A 27,940-nucleotide genomic window follows, 5' to 3' on the forward strand; every position below is an offset into this window, starting at 1 on the left:
AGGCGCTGGCACGCTCCACATCCAGACAGGCTGTAACTTCCCACGCGGAGCTGTCACAGGTAACCAGGGATCAGATGTGAAGTCAGTGTCAGCCAGGCTCTCTGGCAATAACAGTTTATTACTAGTAGTCTTTTATAAACTTTGGACACAAATAACCATTTTTTTGTCAATTCACACATACCGGTACACTTCCCAAGCGCTTCCATGGCAGTTACAGCAAATCTGGTCGGGGGGGGGGGGTTGCACAGTCCAATGCTGGACTGGAGAGCAAAGAGGAGGTGGTTTCTGCATTGGGTCCTGCAGGTTTGGTGGGTGTGGGAGGGCAGGCAATGGGGGGCTCGTCACCCGCTCCCGTCTCTGGAAGCGTCTGGCAGAACCACAGACCTCTTGGGGGTGGCTACCTGGGCTATGCCTGGATCTTCTGTTGTCCCTCTCGTTTGCCATTCCCAGGAGCACCCTGGAGTGCACTCGGCAGACAGTGGGTTTTACTTTCAGAGAATTCCATGTGAAATAATCCAGTAAATCTTGTTTTCACAGATCATTTTATAGCACTTGAAAAAATATGTCAGGAAAGTGGATTTTTGTCTTGTGTGCAAAAAGCGGCCCTTAGGGGCCACATCAGAGATGAATAGAGAGAACCATCTTGGCTTAAATTAAATAAAAAAGAATGAAAGCCACTTCTGTGGTTTCACCCATGCATATTTTTGTTGATTTAGGGCCAGCACTACATTTGGTGTTTAAGGCACTTGTGGCTTTCCAAGTTCCTCTTCTTTCCAACTACTTATCAATTTTATTTTCTGCTTTGTGCCCACTTGCTCTTTGGATGTACCACCAATAAACGCGTGGGTTGAGTGAGGGCAGTAGGTGGACAGCAACATATTTTCCAGCAGTAACCTATAAATGCAATATACAAGATGATATAAAATACTTTATTTTTAGAGGACAATAGATTTTTTTATTTTTTAATGTCAGATCTTATTTAATGGGAAGTAGCATAAGGCTTTGCTCTAAGTATTTACTCTGCAAATGCATCTCAGCACAAGTCCTGGAACATTTGGAACTAAGTTCAGAGCTTGTTTCGGGCAAGATGGACACATTTATTGAGTATTTACCAGTGGAGGATCTTGTGCCTTTGATTATTTGACAGGATTTTGCAGTAGAAGAGAAAAACTTCTATGTGGATTTATAAAATAAGGATCAAAGCACTTTAATTCTCAGTAACGCAAGCAGGTCTTAGGAGCTTTTAGCCTAGACATAAAAGAGGTGTCTGGTGGTGCCATGCACTTGAAAGCAAGCAAGTAACCACTAGCTCTTATTTTTATCAGTAAAGAAAGAAAGGTGGTCAGACCTGCTATCACAACAATGAATCTCAGTAGGAAAGAAAAAGGATTTGGGTTTTATTTCCTTCTGAAACTTTACAAAATGGTACCAACAAGACAGTCCCTTTTTGTGGCAGTGGTTGAAGAGGAATAGGGAATGCTTAGAGCAACTGGTACCTTATCCCAAATCAGCAGAGGGATAGCTGGGCTCAGCTTAGGATGCCCAGCTGAGGATACCGCAGGGATGCAGTACCTGAGGACAGGAGGAGCTGTGGCTCTCCTCCTTCAGCCACTGTGGGGGACTGTGGTCACATCCAGCATCTCCTGGGAGCTTCAGCGCTTGCCAGAGATGAGGCCGGTGCCATGCTTGTATGATCAAATGACATAGCGTGGTTAAAGGTGTTTTTGGAAAGCTGTTGTAGGTACAGAGATTTGTCCGCTAAGAATTGGATCATTGAAATAATTTTTAGGAAAATACAACACTGCTGGATTGCCTTCCAGTTGTGGGCACTGGTGAATACCTGGTGAAACACTGTCTTCTGTATGCTGCCCTTTTATTTTCTTGAATTAGAGCTCTTCCCTTGTGCAGTATTTTAATTTCTTGCTGTGCTGAGCTACTGGTAATAAGGAAGAAGTCCCAGTCCTTTCCCTAAAAAGCCAGCCTGTTGCAGCACTGCTGTTGCTGTCACAGGGAGCTCTCGGTACCCACAGCTTAGGCATCTGCGTAAGCTCTTTCTGTGATGATGTGTCTGCAATAATCTATTAATCTGCTCTAATAATCTACTCTACTTTCACTGCATTTTCCTGATAAGTGAAATTATATTTGAATAAGACCTAGTACTTATAAATTCCTGGTTTCAGCTGGAAGGATGTTTTAATAGCTGGTCTCAAATCTGCTGAAAAGCAGATTTTATGGTAGAAATGCTAATGAAGCTTCAGCAGGAGCAACTGGCAGCCATACCAAGGAATTATATATTTGGGTGGCAGAGATCAGTAAATAGGTTTGTGCCATCTGAATCTTTTTTTGTCAGCAAAATTGACTTTAATATTTTATGCTTATTTTTAAAAAAATAAATACATGTCACTGTGAAAGTTTCTGCATTTTGAGGCCAGATCTCAGCTAATCTTCCCAAGCAGTCTGTACGGCTCAGATTTCAAAGTCTTTATTCAAAAGGTCACATCCTGATTTAATACCATTAGTATAAACCCAGGATAATTTAGTTGATGTGGATAGAGGTGCTTGTTGTTTCAGTTTTTTGATCTTAATATAAATCTGGCCAAGAGTAGGTTGCATTTGTGAAGATAGTGCCATGTTCTTGAACACATCACAGGAAGGCAAAGTTTGATTTTTCACATTTAGATTAATCCTTTCTACATGATGCAGGTCACCTCTTGCTCCAGTAAGATGCTGGTAATTTCAGCTAGTCTACTTTAAAACGGGAATATGGAAAGAATGTTTGTCATGTTTTCTTTGCCTTTTTTTTTTATGGATTAACGTTCAAATTTCTACATTTGATACGTTTTCAGCTTCTCAGTATTGCCGGAAGCATATATATTCATGTGTTCATATGCAGCAATTTTAAACCGCAGTCCTTTTTAAACTCTTTTTAATTTGCCTTCTTATGACACACTAGTAAAGCTGGCGTGAGGATTTCATGTAGCTGTAGGCTTGCTACAAGTCCAAAAAAACCCCAAATCAAAAAATGCAGTATCCACTATGTGAAAGTGGATATATGGGTTTATTTCCACAGTGCCCACAAAAATGAATCAAGAATGTTACATTAAAAGACAAACAAACATATTAATCACTTCTTTCTCTGTTTTCCCACTGGATCATATCTTAATGGCATCTTCTAGACCAGAGCCTTTTGAAGGAATGTTAATATTTTATGTAAGAAGGAGTAATAAATAGCAGTAAAATGCAGCTTGAATGATTAAATCTCCTGAAGGAATGGCGCTTGTACTGTTCCTCCCACGCAGGGGACATTTCTAATTCACCGTAACTTAGGTGTATTGTACCAAGTAACATGATGTTGTATCCTTAGGCACTTGTATTTCTGTTTGGAGAAATCCTTTTGAAATGGTTTTTATGTTTTATATTTACTCTTTTCAGTGCCCTAGTAAAGAAGTAATTAATCAGTTAAAGATAGGATTACCAAAATTCCATCTGTCTTATCAGTCAGTTAGTTTGATGTGATTATTAAGGCTGGATATATTGGTTGTAATAACTTGTGAGTGAATGGCTCACCCCTCTTCTACCCCTCTCCCTTTCCTCTGGAACTTGGATGAGTGATATGCTTCTAGAAGTAGCAAAATTTTCTTCAGGATTAATAGAATGAAATAAATACTGACTTTTTTCCCCCTCCCTCAGGTTTCCCTTGTTCTCCTTTTCAAATCAAATGTCACATTGACTCAAATCCAGCGTTGGAAGCATGTGGGGAACTGCAGCACATCAGCCCTGCGCAATGTATCCATCAAGCTGGAAGGAAGCCCAAAACCAAAACTCCACTGGCCAAAATGCATCCTCTACAGAAACCCCAAGGCAAGTAGCTTTGTCTTTCTAGCAATTGTACAAGCTTCTATCGCACATGAAGTGTAATATTTTTCAATGAATTGTTTTAATTTTATGTCACAGCAAAATAGTTATTTTTATGTTCTAAGGTTCAAGTACAGCTGGTAGTGTTTTATTATCTTCATTTTTTCCAATGTTAGATAACCTCTTAGGGTAGCCTTCAAGAAGGAATTGATTCAGGAATAACAGACTGCTTAACTTGTCAATTTATATTTCCTGTACTGTTGTTATACCTCATGCAGCTGTAAAGTGTAAGTTTAATCTAGCAATATTGTTTTCATTCTTTATTAATTATTTTGAAAAAAGTATTTAGGTAAGAATAGCTTATTGTTTAAACCTGGTCTGTGTTCCATTTATTGTAAGAACTCCGCATAGCAACAGGAAATGCCTAAATGGAATGAATGTATTTTAAAAATCAGAAATAGGAGCTAAACCGGTCACGTGCAAGCGTAGCACGTGGGCTGTGGTAATTCCACAGACCTGCCAGACTCATAGTCGAATAGGTGGCAATCCCAAAGTATGGTAGAAGAGAAGCCATGAAGAAGCATGTTCCAGCTGGTCTCCAGGCAGGTCTTCTGGTCTCCCCAGGCTTTTCTTCCCTAAAACTTCTGGGTGCTAAAAAAGACTTGTATTGGTTTTGTGTGGCAAGGTTTTGGTAGCGGGTGGGGTTACAGGGGTGCCTTCTGTAAGAAGCTGCTGGAAGCTTCCCCTGTGTTCGAGAGAGCCCATACCAGCCGGCTCTAAGACAGACCCGCCGCCGGCCAAGGCCGAGCCAATCAGCGATAGTGGTAACGCCTCTGTGATAACATTTTTAAGAAGGGAAAAAAGTTGGGACGGCGGTATTTCGGCAGCCGGAGAGAGGAGTGAGAACATGTAAGAGAAACAACCCTGCGGACACCAAGGTCAGTGAAGAAGGAGGGGGAGGAGATGCTCCAGGCGCCGGAGCAGAGATTCCCCTGCAGCCCGTGGTGAAGACCATGGTGAGGCAGGCTGTCCCCCTGCAGTCCATGGAGGTCCACGGTGGAGCAGATATCCACCTGCAGCCCGTGGAGGACCCCACGCCGGAGCAGGTGGGTTCCCGAAGGAGGCTGTGACCCCGTGGGAACCCCGCGCTGGAGCAGGCTCCTGGCAGGACCTGCGGATCTGTGGAGAGAGGAGCCCACGGAGCAGGTTTTCTGGCAGGACTTGTGACCCCGTGGGGGGCTCACGCTGGAGCAGTCTGTGCCTGAAGGACTGCACACCGTGGAAAGGACCCATGCTGGAGCAGTTCGTGAAGAACTGCAGCCCGTGGGAAGGACCCACGTTGGAGAAGTTCGTGGAGGACTGTCTCCCGTGGGTGGGACCCCACGCTGGAGCAGGGGAAGAGTGTGATGAGTCCTCCCCCTGAGGAGGATGAAGCGGCAGAAAATAACGTGTGATGAACTGACCGTAAACCCCATCCCCGTCCCCCTGTGCCGCTGGGGGGGTGGTAGAGAATCCGGGAGTGAAGTTGTGCCCGGGAAGAAGGGAGGGGTGGAGGGAAGGTGTTCTGAGATTTGGTTTTATTTCTCATTACCCTACTCCGGTTGATTTGTAATAAATCAAGTTAATTTTTCCCCAAACTGAGCCTGTTTTGCCCGTGACGGTAATTGGTGAGTGATCTCTCCTATCCTTATCTCGACCCACAAGCTCTTTGTTATATTTTCTCTCCCCTGTCCAGTTTGAGAAGGAGGGGGAGTGATAGAACAGCTCTGGTGGGCACCTGGCATCCAGCCAGGGTTAACCCATCACAAGACTGCAGTAAATTTCTTGAAAGAGGATAAAGTGTTTTCATGTTTCGCCATCAGTGAAATGACATGTGGTCTCTCTTTGTAACGTCAAGTTGTCAAGCGCCTCCACTGCCACCACCCCCTGCTTTGTAGCATTGGTTAAAATATTGTATATAATGTATGCTTGCCTTAAGGTAATCGCAGATGCAGAAAGCATGTAGTTTGAGAGGCGTTTGGAACAAGGGAAGGTGAGCCCAAAGAAGATACTAAGTTCATAAACCAAAATTTTTTTAAGAAGCATGTCCATGTGATGGATGGTCATTGTCATCTGAGAAAAAGAGAAAAGATATTTTGGTCACCATTAGGGTGTGTGATACAAACTGAGCCCCCGCACCACCACCTCCTCCCAATTCAAATGACTATACAAAAGTGTTTTGGGTTTGTGTGGCGGGGTTTTTGGTAGCGGGGGCGGGTCCGCAGGGCCGGCTCCTGCTGGAAGCTGCTGGAAGCTCCCCCGGCTCCGAGCCGGACCCGCCGCTGGCCCAGGCCGAGCCCGTCAGCGACGGCGGTAGCGCCGCTGGGAGAGCGGAGTTCGGGGGGGGAACCAGTAGGAGGAGGGGGATTGGAACGTGAGAGGAACCCCTCTGCGGGTACCGAGGTCAGGGAGGAAGGAGGGGCAGGAGGTGCGCCTGAGGAGGGGATGCCCCCGCAGCCCGCGGTGAGGCGGCAGGCTGTCCCCCCCAGCCCAGGGAGGGGAGCGGGGGAGCGGAGGCCCCCCAGGATGGCCGTGACTCCGTGGGAAAGCCCGCGCTGGAGCAGTTTGTGACTGAAGATCGGCCCGCCGAAAGGACCCACGCCAGGGAAGTTTGTGAGGAACGGCAGCCCGCAGAAAGGACTCACGTTGGAGAAGTCGGTGGAGGACTGTCTCCCACAGGAGGGACCCCACGGCGGAGCAGGGGCCGAGCGCGGAGTCCTCCTCCCCCTGAGGAGGAAGGAGCGGCAGAGACAAGGGGTGAGGAACCGACCCCAGCCCCCGTCCCCTGCTCCCCTGGGGAGAGAGAACCGGGAGTGGGGCTGAGGCGGGAAGGTGTTCTCAGGTTGGGTTTTACTTCCTAATGTCCTTGGTTTGATTTGATTGGTAGCAAATTAAGTTGATTTTGTTTCTTCCCCAAGTTGAGCCTGTCTTTTGCCCGTGCCCACAAGTGGGGAGTGATCCCTCCCTGTCCTTGTCTCGACCCACAAGCTTTTCTTTATATTTTCTCCTCCTCCCACCGGGGCCGGGGGGGCGTGAGCGAGCCGCTGTGTGGTTGGTGCCTTGTTACCAGCTGGGCTGAAACCATGACACTATATGAAAGCAATTTTCTGATATGCATTTAGCCTTAAACAACTACAAAGAAAGTACTGTATTTTCTGATTCTGGAAGTAGACCTTAAATAGTTCATGCTTGAAACATCTCACGAGGGCTGTGTATTTATGGGGCTTTCACCTTCAGGTCTTGGTTGTGCAGGTTTCATTAGTGGGTGTTCCATGAATGTGGTTAATACTAACAATAAAAAGGAATAGCAGAAGTGTCTGTTCAGTAAGTGGAATGAATTCAGCTGGTGTAGATCCTTTGCTGTTGTACTGATTGCACTGATTTCCAATCACTGAGGATATAGCCTGTTTTTTATATGTTAGTGTTTCAGAAAAGTTGGAGGGAGCCTACTTAGCTTGCTTCAAATCATGCTTAAAAGTTACCCAAGGAGATTAGTATAATCTGTTTCCATTATTGAGATAGGTACTACTTCTTTCTGCTGCTCACACACATCCAAGCTCCCTCTCCCATTACAGCCATAAGCTTAGAACCAAAGAAGTCAGTATATCTTACTGGCTGGTTAATGCTCTGAAAAGGATGGAAATTTGTTAATGAGGTGAAATAGACACCCAGAGGTAACACGCTTTCTTGACTAGTTACTCTTGCTAATATTTTTTTTGACAGAACTCGGTTGGGCTGCTTGATGTCACTGTAGAATGGTCCAAGAAGAAGCAAGAGTCCCAGTGAAAAATCCCATGGGAGACTGTTGCATGGTACCCAATACTCAAAAATCAGACCACTTAATGTTCTTTCAGACTGAGCCAGGTGTAGTGGGTTGACCCTGGCTGGATGCCAAGTGCCCACCAAAGGCACTCTATCGCTCCCCTCCTTAGCTGGACAGGGGAGAGAAAAAATACGACAAAAGGCTCGTGGGTTGAGATGAGGACAGGGAGATCACTCACCAGTTACCACCATGGGCAAAACAGACTCAACTTGGGGAAATCAGTTTAATTTATTACCAATCAAATCAGAGTAGGGTAATGAGAAATAAAACCAAATCTTAAAACACCTTCCCCTCCACCCCGCCCTTCTTCCCTTAACTTCACTCCCAGTTTCTCTACCTCCTCCACCTGAGCAGTGCAGGGGGATGGGGAATGGAGGTTGCAGTCAGTTCATCACACGTTGTCTCTGCTGCTCCTTCCTCCTTAGGGGGACTCCTCCTCACTCTTCTCCTGGTCCAGCATGGGTCCCTTCCAAAGGCTGCAGTCCTTCAGGAACAGACTGCTCCAGCGTGGGTCCCCTGCAGGGTCACAAGTCCTACCAGAAAACCTGCTCCAGCGTGGGCTCCTCTCTCCAAGGGGCCACAGGTCCTGCCAGGAGCCTGCTCCAGCACAGACTTCCCACGGGGTCACAGCCTCCTTTGGGCGTCCACCTGCTCCGGCGTGGGGTCCTCCCTAGGCTGCAGGTGGAGATCTGCTCCACTGTGGACCTCCATGGGCTGCAGGGGGACAGCCTGCCTCACCGTGGTCTTCCCCACAGGCTCCAGGGGAATCTCTGCTCCGGCACCTGGAGCATCTCCTCCGCCTCCTTCTCCACTGACCTTGGGGTCTGCAGGGTCGTTTCTCTCACATGTTCTCACTCCTCTCTCCTGGCTGCTGTTGTGCAGCAGTTTTTTTCCCCACTTCTTAAATATGCTATCGCAGAGGCGCTACCACTGTTGCTAATTGGGTTGGCCTTGGCCAGCGGTGGGTCCGTCTTGGAGCCAGCTGACACTGGCTCTGTCAGACATAGGAGAAGTTTCTAGCAACTTCTCACAGAAGCCACCCCTGTAGCCCCCCCCGCCCTCGCTACCAAAACCTTCCCACACAAACCCAATAAACCAGGTTATCCAAAGCTATAAATCAGTGTTACAGGTGTTGGTCACAAATGTGCCAGTCATCTTCCTGAAAGACATTTCTTTGTTATAATTTTTAAATAACAATTTTGTTATTTCGTTTCACTTCTTTATAATAAAACTACTTTTAAAAAGTATCTGCAATTAGCTTACATATGACAATAGAGAACAATACATAATGATAACTTGCAAGGAAGGGAAGATGGTACAGGTTTTTTTTTTCTCTTCACTTTTATTGACTTTGTAAATTTGAAATGGCTTTTCTCTCTTGATAGTTCACTGGTCCCCTGTTACTGTATGGGTTGTATACCCAGTAAAGAAAGGAAAACACTTCATGTCTCTCCAGGAAGATGAAATCATCAAAATAAAAAAAGAAAAAAATTTGTTTTTATTAAATTGACTGTATTCAAGTTGACATTTTTCCTGTAAGCCATCCTTGCTTCCTCTTGGTGGCCATGTCCAAAAAAAGTAGTTGTGACAATGTGGTGCATTTCCTTGCAGCAGTCATAAATCTTTCCTCATTTTTTTGTTGGTATTTTTATGCAAGAACCTTTCTTCCCAGGGCTTTCTCCCTAGAGCTAGATGCCTCATTAAGGTCTGTTTCTTGTTGATTTGTTGGGTGGGATATGCTGGCATCACCACCTGAGACTCTAGGAGCAGCTCTCTACCCCCACCCAAGGCTGTGCTGTTGGGTCATTTATTCTGGTTTTGAGTGTATTCACTCCCCAGGGGTTAACCCTTTATAATCCGCTTCATCATGTATATTATTTTAGGTCTCTTCTTGTCAAGGGACCTTACCTGAAGTAAGTAAATCTGCAAGTGCGACACGTGCCACTTGCATTTCTCTTTATTAGGTCTTCCCAGCTTTCCCAGCGAGTCATGACAGACCCACCACTGCTGGGATGATTGATGGGAATGCCTCCACCAAGTTCCTACAACATCAAGTGTGTTGACTGTTTGCATTACTGTAGAGGAGGCACTTGTGAGAGAAATTCATGGGCTGGGGGGGCTGAAGTAATGCAGAAGCTGAGGTGCTCATTTTGCAGTGAGGGAATGGTCCTTACTCCCTGCTACTTGACAGACCCAGGGCCAAGCCCAGGCTGTACCTTCTCCCACATATTTAACCTTACCTTTCCCTTTTCTAATTCTGTCCTGCTGCTTCTCATTATTTCACTTGTTCCTTCTGCAACAAGCATTTTGTGTCTTGGTTTCTGCCTCCTCCAAATAGCCGTGGGCCTCTATGTAAAACCTTCAGGAGGAGGAGGACTGGGGAAATACCATTCCAGCACACGGCTTCAGCCTTCAGGCACCACCTAAAACGTGCTCATTAATACTAATATCTCTTCCATGCAGCTGGCTTGCTTTCTTTTCTCCACCAGTTTATCTGTCTGTGTGCAGGATGGGCACTGGAAGCTGCTGCATCCAAGGTCATGCTGCTTTGTGGCTGGGACCCAGAGCGAGAAAGTAGCAGCATTGGTTCCTGCGTGGGCTGGGACTCGTGAAAGGTGGCTTCAGAGCATGGGCACGAGTTTTGCCTGGGCTCCCACTATGACTCCTGCATCCCTGCCTAAAAGCAGTATCTGCTTGTTTTCTGGGGCTGGCTGTGTTCATTTAGTACTGACGACAATGGTGCACATACAGATGAGCTCATCTAGTGTTGTTTGGTTTTAGTGTGCAGATCTTTTATTCACTCTTTTGTAGAAGTCTGAAATGGTTTTGAGTTTAAAAGTCTGTGTTGTGATATGTAATGCCACTTCCTTGTAAATTCTGAATGTAGGCTTTTTGTGTCAGCTCAGGAGTAGGCATCTTGTGTGGTTTAAATTTCGCTTCATAAGTAGTGCTTGAAAAGGTCAGTGGCTTTGCCTCCATGATGACGTCTCCATTTCTCAAAATTATTTCAGTAAATAAAAATTCAGAACTAACAAAAGTGTTTTCCTCCTTCCTTTTTGTCCAGTGCAGAGTGTGTTGTCTCAGATGATTCAGGTGGAGTCCACCAACAGGAAAGACATAAGATGTTTACATGGACAGCAGTGACACCCATTGCTATTAGTGTAAACGCTTTGGCAATGAACTTCAGCTTTTGAGTGTTGTGGACCAGCTTGAAACTATGAAGGGCCTGATGGGGGATGTGGGGTAGGTTCTGGCCTGTCTGCCCGCTGCATTATGCGCCTCCTGTAAAGAGCCTAGAGCTTGCCTTTTCTGGCTAGACAAGTCAGATGGCTGCTTGGATACTTGTTTTTAGGTTGTTTTGTTTTGTTTTGTTATTACAAGGAGAAATGTGACTGGGCACTCACTGATCACATGGTGTGCAAGTGAAAACCTGGTGAACAAAACATAGAGCTCCACCATCCCATTTATATGCAAGATTATTTTCTTTTCTTGATTACCTGTTACTCCTGCATGAGATAGGTTTTGTGGTAGTGTTTTCAAAACTGAACTATGACACCTTTATTTTAAGACAGGAATTCCAGATGTTTTTGGAGACTGGGCAAATCAGTCCTTTTATAGGAAGTATCCCATTAAAGCTCAAATCCTTAGAAGATTTTGTTTTATTCTTTGGCGCTGAAGTAAACTCAGTAATGTAGGTAGTTTAAAATCTGACCTATACTCAGAGCTCAAAAACTCTTTGACAGTCCTTCATCACTGACCTCAGACAATGACTATCCACAGCAGCTCCCCATCCGCTGTAGCAGGGAGGACATCTGGGCTGATTTGGAGCTGAGAACAGATGCAGAGCCTTCTGCAGGGTAGAGACAACAAGAATTGGCTTCTTGGGTGCATATGCCTCCATTTAGCCTCCTAAAGAAAGTAACCCTGAAATTACATTCAGAACATTTGCTAATTAAAGCTCCATGACAATGTTAATCACATTATGCTGATGTGCCATATGGACCATTTAAAAATTGGAAATGCTTGAAATAAATTGTTCTTGAAAATGTTGTTTAATAAAACATGTATTTAGAGGTTTCCTTATTTAATATGTTAACTCTCTGGATAGTCTAGACTGGAGGGGGGATACTTGGCAGCACCGTTCCAAGTACCATGCACTTTGGGAGTAATCGCACAATTGGTTTTCCTCCATTCTAGTGTCAGGTCTGCCTATGTGAGGTTGCTTTCACTGTATGAAACTATAACAGCACATGAACCTGTTGCCATGGGTTACTGCTTGCGTATTTCCCAAATCATTTACTCTGCAATCAATATAAGGTCTGAATAATTTTTAAAAAATTACATTACATATAAATTACATTGCATTTTTTTAAAATACTGTATTGAACTTTGTACCTTCGCCTCCTAGTGAATCCTTAAGCAGAATGTATATGTTCTTACAGCATGTGTTTTATTTATATCATATATAACTCAATGTAGAACCAAAAGAGGAAGGAAATTTATGAAGACTACACCACAGAAGAGTTGGGGGAGGGAGAATGAAAGGAAGAAAAGCTATTATCTTCTGCCTGTGGCGTTTTTGACCAAGCAAATACAAGGCACTGAAATCCATGGTGGGATTGGGTTTTGGTGGTTTGTTTAGGGTTGGGGGCTTTTTTTTCCCCTTTTTTCTCAGTATAAAAGATTCAATAGAGTGCCTGAGTTTTGAAAAGTCATGGGAGGGGAAACTCGTTAGTGTGATTGAGATGGTGAGCACATTTGCAAAAACGAAGTGTGAGCTGTGCATCCTGTTTGGTAACAAGGAAGCGGTAAAGTTCTGCGAGCCACTTGCTTCGTTAACACGTCTGATACAGCTGTAGAAATACAAAATAGAAGCCCATCGTTTTTCGTTAGTGTACACCAGCTTGCTTTGTTGTAAGAAATACTTCGGACTGCGCCTGTGCGGTTTATAAAGGATGGTGAAAGAATGGATACCCCTCATTCTGCATTGAGCACTTGGATTTTGTTCCCAGTTTAGGATAAAGAAGATGGAGATTTATCCCCCTGTTTTTTCCACTCTCTTTTACTAGTACCTCCTAAGCCTGTCCATCTCAAACCTGGGCAGGAAAGAATTCCTCCTGCACCTTCTCGGCCTTTGCCAGCTGATCCCAAGTCATCGAGGAGCTTAGCACCTGGAGAGGAGGAAATACCAATATCAGCAGGAGTCAACACGCTCATTGAGAAATTTGAAAGTATTAGGTAAATATGGCTTTGCGAGATCTTCTCTACTCTCCCTTTTCTGCATTTTTAATTTAGAATATAACAATAGAAAACATTAATTGTAATTGTCACGTAGAAACTTCTCAGGATGTTTTCTACTGGAAGTGCAAAGCTTGACTGACTACACAATTATTTTTTTTTTTTTTTTTATAAAAGCATGTATTTAAGTGACTTTTAGTTTGTAGCATACAGTTGTTCTTTAAGAGCTTAAGACCTGCTGAATTTGGTAAGTGTTCTACCAGAAACAAGTGGCGCAGAGTCTGCTTTCAGTAAGTTGATTTGATGTCGGGATTGGTTTTTGCATTATAGGAACTTGATTATTGTGATATAAAATAATTGAGTTTTCTGTCTAAGATTCAATAAATGTCAGACATACTGTTAGCTTGTTTCTTGGAGGCAGGGGAGAGTTAAATCACAATGTACTGTGAAACAACATCATGTAGAACAGCATTTCCTCTGAAACTTTATATATGAGAGACATTAAATAGGATGAAATATGTGTATTTTGCTGTAAAACCAGCTTGTTTTACAAACACATGAAAACTCTCTCTGAAGACCAAATCTGCCTGATGGAGCTAAGTGATTTCTTTAGTAAAGAGGGAGATGGAGACAGAGACACACACCGTACTGTGCCTTGGAGTGTTTTATCACCTGGGTGAATCTGGTAAAGTGTCTTTTGAAAAGAAAAAGTAGTACCTTCCTGTGCTTCAAAAACATCCTCTCTCTGGAGAAAATGCCTTGCCCCAAAGGCTTTGTTCTGTTGAAGAGCGTGAGTTCCTGTTCGATTGAACCCACAACCAAATGCTTCTTTTAAAAGATGATTCCTCCCTCCCCAAACCTTCAGACCAAACTGTTTTTCAAGGCAACGTGGGGAGTATTAAAGGCCCAGGATTCTAGCGATGCCACTTCAGTAAAACCTAGGGCTAGGGGTGGTGTGTTTTTATTGGAAATTGTTGGGTGAATATTATTATAGCAATATGCACACACTTGTCTCCTAGGATTGTCAGGGGGTGCAAGAAATACAGCTTGAATCAAATGATAATCAGGCCCTCTCTCTTTTGGGGCACTCTTGAAACCTCTGAATGTTAATATGAATGACTGTGGTGCTTTCTCTTCACCCGCAGGCAACCTGTACATATTCTTCAAAGAAACCAGCTAAATTTAGCTCTTAAGATGGAACCTGGCCTGGACTCATCCAAACAACTGAGCTCATGTGACTGTGACATGGTGGCTTCCAGCGGCTCTTCCACAAATGAAAAAAGTGAACCAGATGAAAACGAGCCAGACATACCGTGCAGCGTGGATCTATCTAACACAGACATAATGAAAATTAAAGAGCTAAGCATAGGTGATAACAAAAGCCATGGAGACTGTACTGCTGTGACTGTGAGCAAAGAGCCCTCTGGAGAGCTTGGCAATAAAGACTCAACTGCAGAACTGAACGGTAATGGTAAAATTCCCAACAGAGACAGTGGCATTGACAGTCCTTCTTGTAGCGTTGCAGGGGAAACTTTCCCCAGTGAAGAAGGTGCAGAGCAGAAGAAGCCCAGCGTGGCTGGGAACCCAGGGGAGATGGAACCTGACAAAAAGGGCACCAAACCTTCCTCTGTGGAGCAGAAGAGAGACTCCACACAGGATGAAGACAGTGACATTGATGAAGGAAGCAGCGAGGAGCAAGAGACAGCAGAAGTGCCAAAGTTAGAGTATTTGGATGTAAACAAGGTAAGGTAGTTTGTTCATTGCTATTAAGTGCTCTGAAACCAGTTCCTGACTCTGGCCGGAGAACCCTTGCATCACTTTCATACGTTGTTTGGGTTTTTTGTTTGTTTGGTTTTACGTCAAAGGATCATGACAGTCATTGTAATTTCCTGCTTGATGCAGGTCATAACTTGTTCCTGACCTAGATAGTATCTTTTAGAAAGGTTCCCAATCTTGGTTTAAAAGGTTTCATGTAAGATAATCCATCACAGCCAGAGGTAAGTTGTTAACATTTAAGTGCTTTTGTAGGTAAAGACTCACACCTTGTGTTTCTTGTTTAGGTTTGTCTAGGTTCAGCTTCTAGTTTTTAGATCATGTTGTTTTCAGTGGAGCTCCATGATATGCGGAGGGCTAATTGGATAGTGCATCTTTCAGGGTCAGGGTCTTGCATCCTAGTAGGACATGGATGATGGAAATCTCTTCTAACAGTAATGTTGGTTTGGGGGGTTTTGGGGTTGGGGTTTTTTTGGTTTTTTCACAAAGCCTGTGCTTCTATTGGTGTGACTACTTCTTCAGTGCAAAGAAGTTGTTCTGAGGGTAGTTATATCAAATTACACTTCAGGAAGCTGTAGCTAGAAGAGATTTTCCTTCAATCCAGAGTAATGTAGTCCAGGCTGTTGTGTATTTGCTGCAGCTGTATAAGATTAATGACAGATTCCTTTGATTAGTTGTTTATCAAGACAGTTATTTTTAGAAATAGTGATGATAGAATGGGTTAAATTTTTCCAGAAAAAGAAAACAGAAGATGCTTTGAGCAAAAGGTCTGCAAAATATTCCACTTTTGGTTGGGTGGAGTTTTTTGTTTGTGTTTGGGGGTGTTTTGGTTTTTTTTCTTTTTTCCCTGCTCAGCCATCATGACAGTAAAGTTAATATACTGGATTTTTGTTTTTTTAAAGAATGTGATGAGCACTAGCAACTAATGAATGGTAGCTAGTGAACTGCAGCATTCACACCTCAGTTTGTGCAAATCAGGTGGTTCTGTTGAAATCACCAACTATATCCCAGTTTATGTATGTCAAGAGCACTTGTCCCTTAGGAAACGTGGCAGTTAAAATTCATTCAGTAGCTTCTGGATCAAATTGGCCAGTGACTATTGAAGAGCAATAAAAATTGTGTGTGGGTCTGAGGTGTGCAAGAAGTTCTGTCTCTCAGAGCTGGCAAATTTCAGAGTACAGTTAATGATCTGGGGTGTCTCCTTTTTTTTCCAAGAATAGAAGACAGCCTGATGAGGCAAACATACCTACAGGAAGGTATGAAAAAGCCCCAGACTTTCTCTCATGAGTACTGTTCTTCCTGCTGCTTTATCCCAAGCTGATGTGACTGGACTCGCCTTCCATTCAAGTCATTCAGATGCTGCCCTTGTAGTCTGGGACTCTCCAATACTTCATCGCCATGCTGCTCCTTCTGCAAATTCAGTGAATGTCAAACCTGCCAGGTGCTAGCGCGAGGTTAGGCAGAGGGAAGTGGAAAGGACCCAGCAGAGTAGGAAGCAGTAAGGGCTGCATGAACCAGGTCTGCTTCTGTAGATGGGGAGGATGTGATCTCGTTTGCCTCTCTGCGAGTCTGCAGTCCCACCTGGCAGCTGGTGCGGATTCAGGAGGAGGAACCCGTTGGCCTGTCCCACCTCCATGAGGGCCAGGGAGGACACCTTTGCCTTGGCACTGCATACATCGGACGTGACTGCCTGGGCATGGAAGGCTGCGGTGCAGATTGCCTTGGGCTTGCACAGGAGGCATGGCAATATGAGCCAGGGGCTCCAGCAGGACTGCAGGGTCTGTACTGCCAAAGGAGACCTCTGTCTTTCAACTTGTATGCAAGAATTTAATGTGGGGGTCCGCAGGAAACATCTTGGAGATAGAGACTCCAATTAACATCTATCTATTAGCAACTATTAACACAACATCTAATGCATCCATTGACATCTGGTATCTCTTCGGCAGTCTGCTGTGAAAGCTTGTTTACATCTCAAATGGGCAGTGTCACCATCACGGTGCAAGGCTTCTCGCCTGCTGCTGTTGGTTTTCCCTCGTGTGTGTTTATGCATACATACACACACTGTGAAATACTTTAATTATTTTGTATTCATAATATATACGTCTATGCATGTGTGCAACTGAAATGTTATTTAAAAGATTGTTTATTAGTTGCAACATGACAGCAAGAAAATAATGCATTAAATTAAAAAATCTTTAATCTGGTAATTAAATTTACTGTTTGGACTAGGAATGCAGTATCAAACCAAATGTGGCAAACCCAAGTGGAAGACTTTACCATATGATTAAGAAGTGCTTTGCTGACAAATACCAATGTTTTGTAAGACATCAGAGTTTTGATGGCTGTTTTTAAGTCTTGTTCCTTAGGTTAAGTATCCATATAGTAGGAAATAATGCTGATAAAACACAGAGTTATGAGGTCATAGTTCTCTGTAGCATGCTTGGTGAATTTATAAGAGAGAGATCTCTAGAGGAAGATTTTTTTTTCTGTTTTCTTGTGTTACTCTTCTTCCTGAAGTGCACTTATGTGATGCACTTCAGGTTCTCCCTTGCATTTTGAGTTGATTTCACGTTCTAAAAGGCAGTTTTGATGCTGACCAAGCTACACTAAGTTAGCTTGTTTTTGCAGCCACATCCAGAGGGAAGGCTTAGAGAGATGCTGCCTCTTCTGTAGTGTAAGGATTGTGCCCTCTTCCGGAGATGTGTGAAGCCAACTTGTGTGTTAGGTGTCCACATCATCCTCCCACTCTCCCCTTTCATTCTGTTGCAGATTTGGGGCACTGTGGACTAAAGGTTAGGGTAAAGGGCCATAGCTTCCAGAAAGGAGAGCCAGTGCAATTCGAAGTTGACTTGTTCAGTGTTTATTCTTAGGCTGGAAGTTCACATCATCTTGACAAAACTGGTAATTTACCAGAAAACAAGGTACCTGCCCCACTGGAAGGAAGAAAGGAGAGTTCAGTCGGCACCAGCTGCTGGCTTGATTGCTGGGGAGACCCCAACTCCTCCAGAAAGCTTTGTGTCGGGAGCCAGCGTCTTCTTCCTGCTTCCCCCTTCCTACCCTTAGTACCAGGCTTTGCAGCTGCAAGACAGAGGTAATCAGCACTCTCACTGAATATGCAAGTTTCCAGAAAGCTTTGTTATAGTTGGAGGAGGATGCGTAAGAAGTACAGCTGCAGGATGATTTAATGATGGCTCAGTAACTCCTAGGATATCAAGTTAAGTGAAGCTCATGACTAAACGTAACTGGGGGGGGGGGGGTGTGGAGATATTTGCTTTTTTCTTATCTAATTTTCTACTTCAGATATCTCTCCATCCACCACCCGAGCTTTCACACATCCCATGGCTGGTGAAGTAACATTGCCTGATATATGACTCGTATTGTTTTATTTAGTCTAGGTTTAGCTCTGCAGTGTGATGTGGCTTCCTTTGGGAGTCTGCAGCACAGCCTAACAGGCCTCACTATTAGCACAAAATTATTGGAATATGTTTTAAAATCTCAGGAGTGACTTACTGGGATTTCCAGTTATTCTTTATCAAAATGAAAATGAACAAGGGGAGCTTATTAGTTTTGATAATGTCTCAGAAAACATCAGGAGCTCCAGGAACTGAAGCATGTTAGCCTTGATGTTTATGAAAAAATGAAATTACATAAAAATGAGACTGAGGGGCTGTTATGCTCTGTAGTCATATACCCAAGGCTTCTGCCAACTGCCTGGGAGCAACAGAGTAATGCTTCTAAGATGGCTAACACTACTTCATATCTTTTTGTTTAGATATTTTTCACTAAGAGTTATATGTGCTCATTAGTAATCACCAAAAAATGCCTTTCTCCATCTGTCCTGCTTCCTGCTGTGTAAAATAGGAATAATGAAGTCCCACGTGGGCCTCATACAGTCACTGACACACACTTCCATTCTGCCTGTACGTGGCTGGAGTTTCATTTCTGATTTCATTGTACAGTTTGTATTGGAAAATTTGGCCTGCAGTCCTGCAAGTCAGACCTTTGCATAAGATTATCTCCATGGATATTCTGAAAAAAATTTGCATAGGTCAATGTTTTAGTTACAATGCTGGTTAAGAAATATCAGATATGTTCTCATCTTTTTTTTTTTTTTAATATTCTAAGGAAAATGAGATCTCAATACAACAAAGACGACGACCAAGCATAGGATATGTTTTCCGTATTGTTTTCAGCATTTTTGAGTAGGAAGTTGTCTATAAACTTTCTGGGACTTTCTGTGTTCTTTGTAGGGGTGACTGGTGGGGTTTTAAGGCATAACCGTATATGATTTTATCCTAAGCCACTCCCAGGAGCTTTCTTGCAAGATTCACTGAAAGCCCCTTGTGGTAGGGATGCTAACCAAATATGGTTGCACGCAACCAGTTGTATGAAAAAGGGTTGCTGCGGGATATTGGCCAAGTTTTCTCATCTCAAACCTTTTTTTTTTTTTTTACTTTAAATTTTCATTTAAACAGTCTTTGCATCCGTGAATCCGTGGCCCAGGTGTGCTCAGCGGGTGCCCAGCTGGGTCGGTGAGTGGGTTCGCAGGAAGCAGTGATGCACTTGTGGCCACTTCATTGCACAAATCAGCTCAGCACGTGCCATTCCCCAATTTGTATGTGTGATTGGGGTGTTTGAGGTGCAAATGCATTCAGGCGTGAATCTGACCTTTATGAGAAGCTGGTTCTGTTTGGTTTTAGGCTGGTGTTTCCTTTTTCTTTAATAAGTTTTATGGACAGTTACGGCTGGAAACGAATTTTTGAACCTTCCACAAAGAAGTGAAAGAGCATCATGTGACTGCTGCTTCAAGCACTGGAGTGAGCTTCCTGTGTCATGAAGTCAACACCTACTGCTTCTCTTTTCTCATCTTTCTTGTCGCCCCGCCACCTATACTGTTTTAATGAGACTCTGCAGTAGATGTACGGTTGTAATGTATGACTGTGGAGGACAGTCGTAACATGCCCTGGCCATGCCAAGCAGTCAGTCAGCAAGCGCATTGGGCAAAGCAGAATATAATCCGCATTTGAGTTTGCAAATTTGTTTTACTTTTCCTTTAGAAACATAGACCGTGAAATATCTCCTTCATAGTGAACTGAAGTATGGCTCAGGCTGTGTTAAAGCTGTCCTGCCATGGCACGAAATAAGGTTAGAAGAACAGGACTGCCTCAGGTTTAATTAATCTACTGTTTCGTTTTAAATGTTACATCCATTGAAAAGCAAATATGTTGCAAATTAGTCTGAAAAACACGCCTATCTGCCTGTAGCAGAGAACAGCAACTGAAGATAGAGTTGCTCTTTAAAACTGAGCTCAAGCTGAGTCTGTTCAGCCATTGTTTGGTATTTAAGCAGATGTCAGCAAGTTTTTTGGAAATACAAACTGAATTGCAGATGGTGAAGGTCAGGAGGTTAAAAAGTGCCTGCGCTATGTAAAGATTCACTTCTGAGAACAAATGTATTTGGTTGGAAATAATTATTTTTCAAATTCTGAATTCAAACAAATCAAAGGATGCTCTTTGGCAACTGGTGTGCCAGCCTATTGCGTCAGTGTCTTTCATTCAGGTGCTCTTCTGTGCCCAGCAAAACTGGCAGATAAATTCTTTCTCAGTGAGAGATCCTCGTAGTTACTGGATTTGAATGGCCAGCAATGCATTTCATTATAAGCTGTAATATGTTGTATTTGCTTGTAACAAGTTCAACCTTTGTTGTGCTGTGATTTTTTTTTCTTTTCCCCTAAATATTAATATATATCACATGAACGAATGGAGCAGGATGTTGTGTAGCCTGTTAGAATAGCTTAAAAGAGTATTTGAGTAGTGGGGTAGGCAGAGTACATGTCAAAGCTTTATTCATGGCATGGCTGCCTATCTCCAGGTTTGTGCCTAGAAAGAGAGGGATTGCTTTAAAGGAAGACTGATGCTGTTTCAAATCCAGAAAAGCTATTCACATTCCTTCAGTAAATACTTATATCACGGAACTGTGGGCACTTCATGCTATGTGGTACCTCATTTCACGTAGGATAACTGTGGGTCTGGTTTGTTTGAATTCATGGCTAGTTTGAAAAGTCTCTGAGGTCTTTCAGCCGTATTGCAGTTTGCCTGAATATGTGTGGGGGAGTTATTTAAATTTTTCTTGTCAACTTTGTTCGGAAACAAAATAAGGTAATGTTGAAGAAGCTTAAAGGAAGCATTTAATTGATGTTTTCTAACAATTTGATGGTGGCCCACAAGGTTATGTCTAGAAATGCCTGTCACAAATACTAGCAAGCGCACAGAGATAGGCATTTGGGATGGAAAGCGCTGTTGCTGGTGAGGGGCCCAGCTGCTTCTTGAACTGGAAACAGCCCTGCGTGTTTAATAGACTTCAGCTGGACTTTTACTCCATGGATTTGTCCGGTCCTTTTGTGAACCTGCGTGAAGGTTTACCGTCTGCAGTGACGTGTTGCTTGAGGAAGCAGCTCTTGGTCTTGAAGCAGCACCTCAGTAATTTTATTTGATGACCTTTAGTTTTCTTATGGAAGAAATAGTGAATGATTGCACCCAGCTGATGCTCTCTGTTCTGTTAATCATTTAGACATCTCTCTAATTTCAGTTGTCTTTTTTTCCCCGGATCCAGCCCAGTAAAATTTCCCTACATTTGATCATCCTTGCTGCCCCTTTTGGACGTTTGTATTCCCGAACACAAAACAGCCAACCCTCAGTTCTGGACTGGTTTGGTTATACGTAAGCATGGCGTTTAAAGTCTAGACCCTTAACAAGGTATCTAGAGTTTGTCAGAAAGCTAAAGCCTGTATCCTAATAATTCAAGTATTTTTAAGCACTTAGAAAGCAAAGAGTCTATGTAGCTTTTGGCTAAACAGTAAATAAAGTCGGCACTTCATAAATGCATTCAGGTTTTTTAATGAGTCCTTTCTCATTTTATTTTTTTAAATGAGCTTAATGAAAGACTTCACTGAGTGACTTGGGTTATATTGCTGAAAATTCTTTCCAGGGAATTGGCTGGTGTTTAAAGCTGCACAGAAATCTTAGAAATATGCCATAGAGAGTAATGCTGTGCTGGCCAGGGAGAGAAATCTGTGGCCAAACAGGTCTGGTTTCTAGTTTTCTTTTTAGTCACAGGACCTGAATCCAAAAAGGAGAACAGTTGATTTACAGTCTAGTGCCTTAGTTAGCAGATAGACTAGACTTATTTCCAGATTTGGAGGATGTTTCTGGTTCTTTATAGAAAACCATAATGAACTAAAGTGATGTCCTGACCAGCCATTGACTGCATTACTGATTGCTCTTTCAGAAAATAGCTTTAAAAATGTCTCCAGAGCAAACTGATCCTTTGATGAGGGATGTGGAGCAGATTCTGAAATGTGTTAACCTCCTTCACTCCAGGCTTCTCTACTGGCAGGGAATTTGGCCCACTGAGAAAACGGAAAAGAGAACAGTTGATGCAACTTAGCTTTGTAGATGCAGATGGACTGTATTATTTGTAACTTTTTTTTCAGTGTACAGAGCCCCAAAAGCTATTCAACATCGCAAATGAACTGCTCCATACAGAAGAAGCGTATGTTAAAAGACTCCATCTGTTGGACCAGGTAATTCGATTTTGCATAAACTCTGCTTTTTTTTCTGTGAGCAGCAGTGGTGTCTCCTGTTCATCCCCTAACCTATAGCCCAGTAGTGTGAAAACACTGTTTATTGGTGGGAGATAGAGTTTGCTTGCCAGGCTGTGTGTCATGGGTCCCAGAGGTGAACTTTTGGCAGGAGGGTTCCCTGAGCTGGAACCTGAGGATTAGAATGTTGGAAAGAGGAACGGGAAAGCAGCAGCCCAAGATACAGACAGACACAATCAGCATTTGCTTCCTCCCTGAGCGTACGTGGAGAGGAAATCACAGGGACACTGAAGGCACTGAGAAATGATGAAATCTGTGATTGCACTGTAATGTGCAAGAGGTTTGAGTTTTACTAAAATCAGGCCACATGGGTCAGCCCCGTGTTCACAAGGGATTATTTTTTTTACCCACTGTGTTTCGTGATTGTTGTCCATCATGTTTACACGTGGGGATAAAGTAATACTGGTGTAATGAGTCTGAACTTTCTTCCACATTAACATTGAAGTGAGTCTACACAGTTCAGGCGTTTCCATAATTATCTCAAAGGAAAAAAAAAACATGAATGTGCAGGAAAGAAATAAAAACAAGGATGAGTCACATTGTTAATGAAGTGCTTTTTAAAAACAAGGGGGGGGGGGGGACCACAATTGTCAGCTTGCTAGAAATCTTGTTAGAAGCTGTAACTTGTAGAGCCCTCTACCCTCCAACTCTAGGACCTCTATGGAAGACTTTCCAATGTTTGCTTTGGATGAGCAGAGACTGTTTCAAGACCTTAGAAATCTAGGGTGTGTCTTTCCCTTTTGTTCAGTACAGTGTAACTTTTCCCACAGAGAAACAAAATAATCACATGGTTTATTTTGCTTCACATAAATAGGAGTAAGTGCTCTTCAGGGACTGGTTATTCTTTGCAACTTGCACTCCCAAATAAGAGATGTCTGATCTTCTCAGTAGTTTCAATCTTTTTTGACATACCCCTAAGATTTTTCTAATTTATGACTTTGGCCCATAGTCATAAATGTAACCCTAACTGACAGTGGACTTACGTTTTAGAAACCTCCTGAAAGACCCCAAGGACTGACTACAGGAAGTCAAAAATTGTAGCTCAGTTCTAAGGCAGTCAGCTTTGTAATACTGCAATCTAAAGCCAGTGTGTCTAGGATTGTTTTTTGTAAATATATGTCGGTACTGTCTTATTGTCTTATGCAGGTTTTTTGCACTAAGTTGTCAGAAGCAGGTATTTCATCTGAAGTGATAACGGGCATCTTTTCAAATATTTCTTCCATCTATTGTTTCCATGGACAATTTCTTCTTCCTGAGCTCAAAACAAGAATTACACAAGAATGGTGGGTAACTGTCATTACAATTATTTTAAAAATACGTTTTCAAGAAACTAGAACAACCCTAAGGCCTAGTCTAATTCCAAATTTTTCATTGTTTAATACAGTAATTCACTTGTTATTTAATACATTAGTATGGAGTCTCTTAAGCATTTCTGACTATAGGAATAGACTTGAGCACTCAAAATTTCCAGAGTACGTTGTGAGAATTTTTTCAGTCCAAAGTATTGCCAGAGCTGTTTTCCTTACTGTATTTCCACTCTCCTGTTATTGCAGTACTATGAAATTGCAGTACTAGGAAGGAAGGAAATTGCTTATTTTGGCCCAACAGATGAAGTATTTTAGCCCCACTGTGAAGTGTTACAAAAACGCAGTACTTCTCAAAGAAGGAAAATGCATCATCATGTCATAGTCTAGACTTTGCATGCCATGTTGGAGACTTCATGAGAAACATCCATTTTATATTTTCTTTAATGAATTTTGTTACAGTTATATAAAATGTAATTTAATGTTAAAATTAGCATTATAGCAGGCAACAAATGGAAAATCTGGACAGATAAGACAGATGACTTCCTATCTATAAATCTGCTTATGTCTGTTATGCAACCACTTCTGTTGTTGAGCACCACAGTGTTGCACAAGTTTTTACCCCAGAATTTGTTGGCCTTCTGTTCTAGGAGTTAATAAATATTATTAGCTACAGTGTATATGTACTTTCTTTAAGAAAATAAGTGTAGTTTTGGGGGCTTTGTTTTGTTTGGTATTTTTCAGTGAGTAATAAAGGTCAAATACCAATTAAAATTTGGCAGCTGTAATAAGTTGTAGATAAGGCAGAAATACTGCAATAGGTAGAAAGGTTAATTGTAAGGCAGATCTAGGAAACTTGATTTGAGATGACACACTGGCCACGAAGAGTGTCCTGCAGTGAAAAGCGCAGATAGTACTGACACTGCACCTTTCCAAGTACCCTAAATGACAAATACAAGACCAGAGTTCACACCTCTCTTGGCTGAGTTCAGCCTTCACATAGTTCATCAATGATCAGAAGGAATAAATGAGTCTCAGCACCTTTGCACCTGACTTGCATTTTCAGGGACAGCTGTAATAAAAGGGGAGGAGGACTGAAGAGTCTGGAAGTCAGAAGAGGGCAGAAGCTTATTAAATGGCTAAAGAGGGTCTAGTGCAGTCAGACTGCAAGTCACGAGTTCAGCAGGAGAGAAAAGCTGGGGGAAAAATGGCTGGCGCTCTGCCTGGCCATGCGTTTGGAGGAGACAAAGATGCGTGGCTACCGCCTCTCCCAGCCTATGGGGGGGTCTCTAGGCGAGTGTGTGTCTGGCCCCCTGGGAATACCCAGCTGAACTGAGTGATCCCTTTGCACTGAAGTGTCTTCAGATGTTTGGCTGTGGTGGAAAAGATGATTTTTAAAAAGTAAAAGTTTCCCATGAGACTTTGTGCTGGACGGCAGAGATATATAGATGTTTCTTTAACAATGTGTAGTCAGTTTGAATCTGATCTTCACTTAAGAGAGTGACAGTGGGGGCAGAAATATTAGCCTTTGGACATCTAGATTAATGTTTAAGGTTTTATCTAGGATACCGTATAGATTACTTTGAACTAAACTTAGACTGAAATATCTTGATTGCTTATGTGTGTAAGTGCTTGTGCATGTGGGAGACAACTGTGAAAGTCTTACAGTTGTGTTTTCTCCCTGAAGATAGTGTTGATTTCCAGAGATTTCAATACTTACCTGTGTCTTTCCCATAGGAACATCAACCCACGGCTAGGAGATATCCTACAGAAACTTGCTCCTTTTCTGAAGATGTATGGAGAATATGTAAAGAACTTCGACAGGGCAATGGACATGGTGAACACATGCATGCAGAGGTCCTCTCCATTCAAAGATGTTGTTCAGAACATACAGGTATGTTGTTAATTGACATCATGTGGCTTGGAGATGCTAATTTATTTGTGTAACTTTATTTTTTTTCCAGTGCGTGACACACAGTGTTTAGCTACAAGGTAATAGTGCTCTAATACTAAACATATACAATTTTAGTGGCAGTCCTTTCTTCTCTCTTGCTATGACACAGATTTTTCACATAGGTAGCTTTTTCTCCACTCACGTATTTAAGAGGAGTATCAGAAGTCACAGAATAAAGCTTTGCCATTGGCCCAGCAAACATGACTGCAAACATGTCCATTTATAAACTTTTTGATTTCTCTTCCTCATTACTATTTTTAATTGCTTTTTAATAAATACATTTTCAGTCTGAGGTGGGTGTGTTTGAGTTTGGCCATGTCACTGACAGCATCTGCTGTTGGTCTGATTTTTCTGAGGCTCACAAAGTGGCACGCAGCTCCCAAGGATCACAGCTCTGCAGGAGGATGCTCAGCATGGATTTTCATGTGTTTTCTCTTAATTATAGAAAAAGCTGTGTGAGGAGGGGGGAAGAGCTCTGCTTATGCTAGTGTATCAGTAAGACTTCTCTCTCCCCCTCAGGCCCTGGGCCAGCTAAAGGGATGCAGCAGGCTCCAGCACACTTGCAAGCATCCCTCCACTGGTGCTGGGAAAGCAGATACCGTCCTTTGGGAGGGGAAGGCTGGCAGGGAGTGGGTTAAGCTGAGGAGGGAGCTCAGCTGCCTGCCCTAAATGGGAGGATTGTGGCTGGGCCAGCTGTTGGAATCAAGTAATCCCCCAGCAAGCTGGGAAAGGAGAGGCCCTTTTCGGAGAGCCAGGGCTGCCGGCTGCCCAGTGACTCAGACAGAAGCTTGGAGAAACAGGAACTGGGGAATGTCCTCTCCTACAAGGCTGTCACTCCACGTGGCCTTTTCTTAACCTTTTTCTGTCTGAACCCAGTCCGCTCTCACCAAGGTTCTGTGCAGCAAGCACTGTAAAAAAAAAGCACACAGGCGTTTTGCTGTCCTCAGTTTGTGCCAAGCCACTGACACGGATTTCTGAAGTGAAAATCAGTTTGTGACTGTTTTCCCTGCAGCACAGGCATCTGCCCACCCTAAAATTCATCTGTCTCTTCTCACCACCAAGCTACCAACACAAACAATTTGTGTTAGCTGTCAGTCTGCAAAACTGGTCTGCAGCTGTCCAAGACCATGAGTATTTCTGCTGAGCAGAACTTTGACAGGCACTATGAACAGAGGCAATGTATATACGAGAATTCTGAAGTCTATTGATAACAGTATTTCACTGTAGGTTATTTTAGCGGCAACATCACAGCACCTTTTGCTTCTGTCAATGACCATAGCTGCAGTAGGCAAATATTTGACCCAGTATACTTAGACCACTCATCTGAGCTATCTCTGTGCTATCAAAAGCCACAGTTACTTTTCAAAACACCAGTCTGTTGTGATCCTGCAGTAATGCACTGTCCACCTAACAGCTGTTAATGGAATAGTTATACAGCTTAAGGCATTAATAATTATTAATTATGCTAAAGTAGGGAAAACAGAAAACAAAAATCAAATGGTACTTATATGTGAATGACTGTGACTTACCAAGTTTACTTTAGCTGACCTTGAAGATCAACATACTTTCTGTTCAGTTCACATCCACCTACTGGGGCCAACACTTGATAGCTGGTGAGTTTATTAGGACTTTTCTTTGGTCAGCTTTCTCCTTATGCCATCACATAAGTGCTTTTTAATATATATTTCTGTGGTTTGAATTGCCACATGAATTAAACACAGAATAAACATTTATCCGTCCTCTAGTAAAGTCATTTGAATTGCAGTGTAAACTCTGTAAACTTCTAAAATTGCATAACATTAATTTTTCCCTATTTGGAACTGTTTGTCACTGCTGACTTTTTAGAGAGGATACACTTGGCAAGTGAAGATAACTTACGTGAGCCTTGAAGTGACTTCCTCCTCTGCTTCCCTATTGCTGTTCAGTGTTAAGGTTCATCCTATTGCAGGAATAAAAAGACAATGGAGATGGTTATAATAAGTGGATTTGGGAATATAACCAAGCACTAATATGCAGTAGTGTAGTTCTGTGCTCCTTTTAGTTCTTCCTGGAATCTCTGATTCTTTCCATCCCAGTTGTATTTTCTGGGAGATGTGGTGCTGTAAAACTCTGAGAGATAATAAATTCACTTCATCTCCTAAAACAGAAATATTGTTCACCCTGCTACACTGTGACAAGATATTTTTTAAAGCAAATTTATGTCTTTGAATTTCTGGAAGGATAGCTAATATTTTTCTATCAGACATTCATCTCATTATCTCCAGGCTTTGCTTTAGTAATCAGGTAAGTCAGCA

At 42.8% G+C, this 27,940-nt stretch overlaps 1 protein-coding gene across 1 annotated transcript in view; it reads left to right on the forward strand.

The window, feature by feature from the left end:
* FGD3 (FYVE, RhoGEF and PH domain containing 3) overlaps positions 1–27,940 on the forward strand; it is a 118,291-nt gene that overhangs the window by 59,618 nt on the left and 30,733 nt on the right. The window contains exons 2-7 of the mRNA XM_052777037.1: positions 3,691–3,861; positions 12,787–12,955; positions 14,101–14,698; positions 22,221–22,310; positions 23,535–23,671; positions 25,430–25,586. Coding sequence (XP_052632997.1) covers positions 3,691–3,861; positions 12,787–12,955; positions 14,101–14,698; positions 22,221–22,310; positions 23,535–23,671; positions 25,430–25,586 — 1,322 coding nt within the window. The remainder of the gene's footprint in view (positions 1–3,690; positions 3,862–12,786; positions 12,956–14,100; positions 14,699–22,220; positions 22,311–23,534; positions 23,672–25,429; positions 25,587–27,940) is intronic.

This window comes from Harpia harpyja, chromosome Z (genome assembly GCF_026419915.1).
Source record: "Harpia harpyja isolate bHarHar1 chromosome Z, bHarHar1 primary haplotype, whole genome shotgun sequence".
Lineage (NCBI taxonomy): Eukaryota > Metazoa > Chordata > Aves > Accipitriformes > Accipitridae > Harpia > Harpia harpyja.